The sequence below is a fragment of the Lactuca virosa genome, chromosome 6 (assembly GCF_052849685.1).
Source record: "Lactuca virosa cultivar CGN04683 chromosome 6, Lactuca_virosa_CGN04683_v6, whole genome shotgun sequence".
Lineage (NCBI taxonomy): Eukaryota > Viridiplantae > Streptophyta > Magnoliopsida > Asterales > Asteraceae > Lactuca > Lactuca virosa.
Window position 1 is genome coordinate 192,613,387 of NC_136431.1, and position 5,274 is coordinate 192,618,660.

General features: G+C 38.9%; 1 protein-coding gene across 1 annotated transcript; it reads left to right on the top strand.

Moving 5' to 3' along the window:
- Nucleotides 1–355: 355 nt before the first annotated feature.
- LOC145120708 (luminal-binding protein 5-like) lies at nt 356–4,316 on the top strand. The gene is made up of 6 exons (XM_079056510.1): nt 356–478; nt 1,814–2,081; nt 2,168–2,382; nt 2,474–3,196; nt 3,289–3,526; nt 3,617–4,316. The coding sequence occupies exons 1-6, from the start codon at nt 439–441 to the stop codon at nt 4,116–4,118; spliced, it is 1,986 nt and encodes a 661-aa protein (XP_078912636.1). The 5' UTR covers nt 356–438; the 3' UTR covers nt 4,119–4,316.
- Nucleotides 4,317–5,274: the final 958 nt, after the last annotated feature.

A 5,274-nucleotide genomic window follows, 5' to 3' on the forward strand; every position in this document is an offset into this window, starting at 1 on the left:
CTTGATATTTCTAAAAACCACATGGACCAATTTTAAAGTTTTGTCTAATGTAAATAATACAGCACAAACAGATACTTTAAGGAATTAAACTACAATACTCGAAACTCCAGGGACCTCATTTAACAACTAACCAATAAGTGCATGAGGAGGCGACACAACACGAGATCCATCCCTATTGGCTACAACACCCATACTTGAAATTTGATTGGTCCACGTCATCATCGATGACATGAAATCGAGTGTCTTCGCGAGAGACCCGAACAAATTCAACGCGCTTCTATGTAAGCGATGTACAACACGCGCGCTTTTATGTATATAAATTCCCTCCCGCACAGATCTGATTTGTAAAATAGAAACCTTCCGTTTCAAAGCTCAAAACCCTTTCCATTACGCCGATTATCAAAAGAGCATAAAAGCTAGCGAGCAGAGTGGTGAAGCATGGGTCGCGCCGGCATCCTGCTAGCGATCATCTTAATTGGTAATGTTTTCAGATCTTGACTTGTTATGTTGCTACTGTTTTTTTGATATTGTGTATGAAACTATGAATCTAGTATATATATGTGACAAATGTAGTTTTAGTTTTGATTTGCATCTTTGCTTGTTTATTGTGACATCGTTTGTAGTTTCAGTGTGGTTTGGATTCGGTTTTTGAGATCTGAGAAAAGTTTGGGGTTTTCGTTTCGAATATGTTTGAATTTCAGCTCGTATTGATGTTTACATTGTTGATTAGTGTTGTTCTTTGTGTTATTAATCTTAAGTAGATAAATCGTTTTGTGATCGTAAAAGAGAGTTTTTCTACTTGAGTGTTTATTGTCGATATAGAGATTAGCGATTGACATTTCTCAATTACTATGATTTTTGATCGTTTTTTTGTTTAATTCAATTTCTATACACTGATCTGGATTATACGCGGCCCTAAACATAGAGTTATTGAGGTGACTTTGGAAATACACAGGGGCCAGCCACGTGTCACATTGACACATTCTAACAACTCATTCGTGTAAATTGTTAGATGAAATTTTGAATCAATTGATATCCTCTGGAATCGGAGCAAATTACTATTGACATGCTTTTACATCTAATACAAGTTTTTGTTGGTTAGGTTACGGTTTGTAGTGGAGATCTGGATACCAACTTGTATCGTGATATCACTTTCCGAACTGATATTTCTACCCTATGCCTGGGTTACAAGAAATTCAGCCTAGGATAGTCCAAGTGGACACTTACGTTGCTTTGGAAGCAAGTATTATTATTAGGGTTACCAAAACTAACGAGTTTCGTTAGTTTTATCATAATCACCCTCAAGAAATTGAGTTTTCCATTATGTTCCCTCAAGAAATTGAGTTTTCCATTAAGCCAATATGCTAAAGGGTTTCAGCGGGACCCCAGCCAGGGGCTCTGCCCCTTGGACCCCGCTAGGGGCGCTGCCCCTCGACCCCGCCAAAGGGGCGCTGCCCCTTTGGAAACCCCGGACCCGGAGGCGCTGCCCCCGGACCCCCGACTAGTTGTCGAACCGGCTTCTGATTTGATCTTATACATGCGTGCACTCCGCACAACACCGTACATATATTAGAGTACAAATCATGAAGCCCCTTAGCTCACATGTTAGTTCCAGTTACTTAAAATGACATGGTGACACTAAAATCATCAACAGTTTTTACCATAATTAGCGTAGTATGTCTATGTCCTGGTTAATTTCGAATTGATTGTCTCATGTCTTTGCAATTAACATCATATTTCCTTTCATGTTTTGGATTCTCGATAACAAATGAAAGATGAGTTACATTAATATACTAACCTTAATGTGTTACAGGTTGCCTATCTGCAATTTCCATTGCAAAAGAAGAAGCCAACAAGTTAGGAACTGTTATTGGGATCGATCTTGGAACTACCTACTCGTGTGTTGGTGTTTACAAGAATGGCCATGTCGAAATCATAGCCAATGACCAAGGAAACCGTATCACTCCATCATGGGTGGCTTTTACAGACTCTGAGAGGCTGATCGGTGAAGCAGCAAAGAATCAGGCACCTATAAACGCAGAGAGAACCATCTTTGATGTCAAGAGACTCATCGGGAGAAAGTATGAACTTTTCCAATCTGCTTGTTGTTTAGATATCAGAAATCATGTTTCTTCCCAATGTTGAGCAATTTATGTTTGTGTGACAGGTTTGAGGACAAAGAAGTCCAGAGGGATATGAAACTCGTCCCCTACAAACTCGTGAACAAAGATGGAAAGCCGTACATCCAAGTTAAACTTTCCGGTGGGGAAACAAAAGTTTTCAGTCCTGAAGAGATCAGCGCCATGATTCTAACCAAAATGAAGGAGACAGCCGAAGCATTCTTGGGAAAGAAGATCAAGGACGCAGTTGTTACAGTTCCAGGTTAGTAAAACAACAGAATTTACTTTTGTACCCTTGAAGAACGATGTCCTTCAAACTGTTTCTTTACTTCTCCGATTCTTCCTTCCTACAGCATACTTCAACGACGCCCAAAGACAGGCAACAAAGGACGCCGGTGTGATTGCTGGTTTGAACGTTGCCAGAATCATCAACGAACCCACAGCTGCTGCCATCGCATATGGTCTTGACAAGAAAGGAGGAGAAAAGAACATTCTTGTATTCGACCTTGGTGGTGGAACCTTCGATGTCAGTATCTTAACCATCGACAATGGCGTTTTTGAGGTTCTTTCAACAAACGGTGACACCCATCTTGGAGGCGAAGACTTTGACCAAAGGATCATGGAGTACTTCATCAAACTAATCAAGAAGAAGCACGGAAAAGACATCAGCAAAGACAACAGAGCTCTTGGAAAGCTGAGAAGAGAAGCCGAGCGAGCCAAAAGAGCCTTGAGTAGCCAACATCAAGTCCGAGTCGAGATTGAATCGCTTTTTGACGGTGTAGATTTCTCAGAGCCGTTGACCAGGGCCAGATTCGAAGAACTCAACAACGACTTGTTCAGGAAAACCATGGGACCCGTCAAGAAGGCCATGGACGACGCCGGTTTACAAAAGAGCCAAATTGACGAAATTGTCCTCGTCGGTGGAAGTACCAGAATCCCAAAAGTCCAACAGCTTCTAAAAGATTACTTCGATGGAAAGGAACCAAACAAAGGTGTGAACCCCGATGAGGCCGTCGCTTTTGGCGCCGCCGTACAGGGAGGTATTTTGAGCGGTGAAGGTGGTGACGAAACTAAAGGTAATCCCGTAATTCAATTCTTTTCTTATTATTACGAATTATATATTAAAAATAAAATTATATTCTGACAAATAAATGTATGCTACTACTAGATATTCTTCTTTTGGACGTGGCACCTCTTACTCTCGGAATCGAAACCGTTGGGGGAGTGATGACGAAATTGATCCCAAGAAACACAGTCATTCCAACTAAAAAATCACAAGTCTTCACAACTTATCAAGATCAACAAACTGTTGTTTCCATTAAAGTCTACGAAGGTGAAAGAAGCATGACAAAAGATTGTAGACTTCTCGGAACATTCGATCTCTCTGGAATCCCACCGGCTCCAAGGTTAGTGACCTGTTTGTCAATATTTTTGTTTTTCAGGGGCTAAACTTAAACTTAAACTTAAAAACTAAACATAATTGATTGTATTTTCAGGGGAACACCACAAATTGAAGTGACATTTGAAGTGGACGCGAATGGTATATTGAACGTGAAGGCAGAGGACAAGGCTTCTGGTAAATCAGAGAAGATAACAATTACAAATGAGAAAGGGAGATTGAGTCAGGAGGAGATTGAACGAATGGTTAGGGAGGCAGAGGAGTTTGCTGAAGAAGACAAAAAGGTGAAGGAAAAGATTGATGCCAGAAATGCCCTTGAGACTTATGTCTACAATATGAAGAATCAAATTGGTGATAAGGATAAATTGGCTGATAAGCTTGAGAGTGATGAGAAGGAGAAGATTGAGTCGGCAACAAAGGAGGCGCTTGAGTGGTTGGATGAGAATCAGTCGGCTGAGAAGGAGGAGTATGATGAGAAGTTGAAGGAAGTTGAGGCTGTTTGTAATCCTATTATTACAGCTGTTTATCAGAGGTCTGGTGGGGCTCCAGGTGGTGGAGCTGAGTCAACGGAAGATGATGATGAACACGATGAACTTTAGGTTTTTTTTTTTTTTTTTTTTTTTGGGATGGAAAAGATAGAGAGAAGAAGATAGGGTTGGTAGTATAATTTTGGTTTTTTTATATGAAAGTGAAGGAACTTTTGCTTCACTTTGGATTATTATATTTTGTTTTTGTTAAAAAGTGAAGAACTTTTGGATCTGTATCATTTGACGCCTAAAAAACTTGGTTTATGTTTACTGCTATTTTTAGCACACTAGATTTGGTTGAACTTATGTCGTCTGATTATTATGTGGTAAAATATATAAAATTGTATTTCTGTAATGCAAGTCAACCCGTGAAATTCAAGTCTCAAATCAAGTTTTAAGCTTTGAGGTTTTAATTTGAGTAAGCTCGCTATAACAAAATACTGTCTCTATAAAGCTCACTATACCAAAATACCGCCTCTATAAAAGTTCTTTAAAATGTTTGTGATACCATGACGGGTAAAGGAGATATGGAAGAAATTTGGGGAAAATTGTTGTGTGTAGGGGCAAATATCGAAAACTATTTTAAATATTTCCTCTCATGGTCCATGGTGTGTACTATGTGGGCCAGATACGGTAGAAACTTAAACTATTCTTCACATAGTGTTTAGGTGCAAATATACTTAAAAGACTTATTTACATTGTGTGTTTGAAATTTTCTTATTGAAGTAAACAGAGAGAAAAATGCACTAAAATAAAAAAGCCCTAATGCATCAAACAAATCAAAAATCCGAATCACGGAGATTTACGTGGAAAAACCCAAATCGGAAAAAAAATCACGAGTGGAGGAAGCCGAGAAGCAATGCACTAAAATATTGCAATGTTTACAGAGTTTGATCGAAGAGATTACAATGAACTATAATGATTTGGTGATAAACGGGTTGAAAACCTAGAAAATGTATTTGCGTTCATTCAGGTTAAAAGCGAAAATATTTTACCAATTTGGCTAATTTGATCCTTCAAGAATGGAGCATTTACATTTCAGGAACAAATCATTTTTAGACCTGAAACACTCATTTTAGACCTGAATTGTTGGAAAGACAAAATAACCCTTGAACTAAGAAACACTTGTCAATTTTTGAAGACATATTTCCACAATCTCCACCTTGACTTCAAAATAGACAAAATGAGAATTGTAAAAATGCTTAACCATCAGACAAGAAAACCAACA

Excerpts from the sequence above, each read along its gene's own strand:
- LOC145120708 (XM_079056510.1), top strand. The coding sequence starts at position 439 with ATGGGTCGCGCCGGCATCCTGCTAGCGATCATCTTAATTG. Across the intron at positions 479-1,813 it reads GCTAGCGATCATCTTAATTG|GTTGCCTATCTGCAATTTCC; the intron begins GTAATGTTTTCA and ends AATGTGTTACAG. Across the intron at positions 2,383-2,473 it reads CGCAGTTGTTACAGTTCCAG|CATACTTCAACGACGCCCAA; the intron begins GTTAGTAAAACA and ends TCCTTCCTACAG.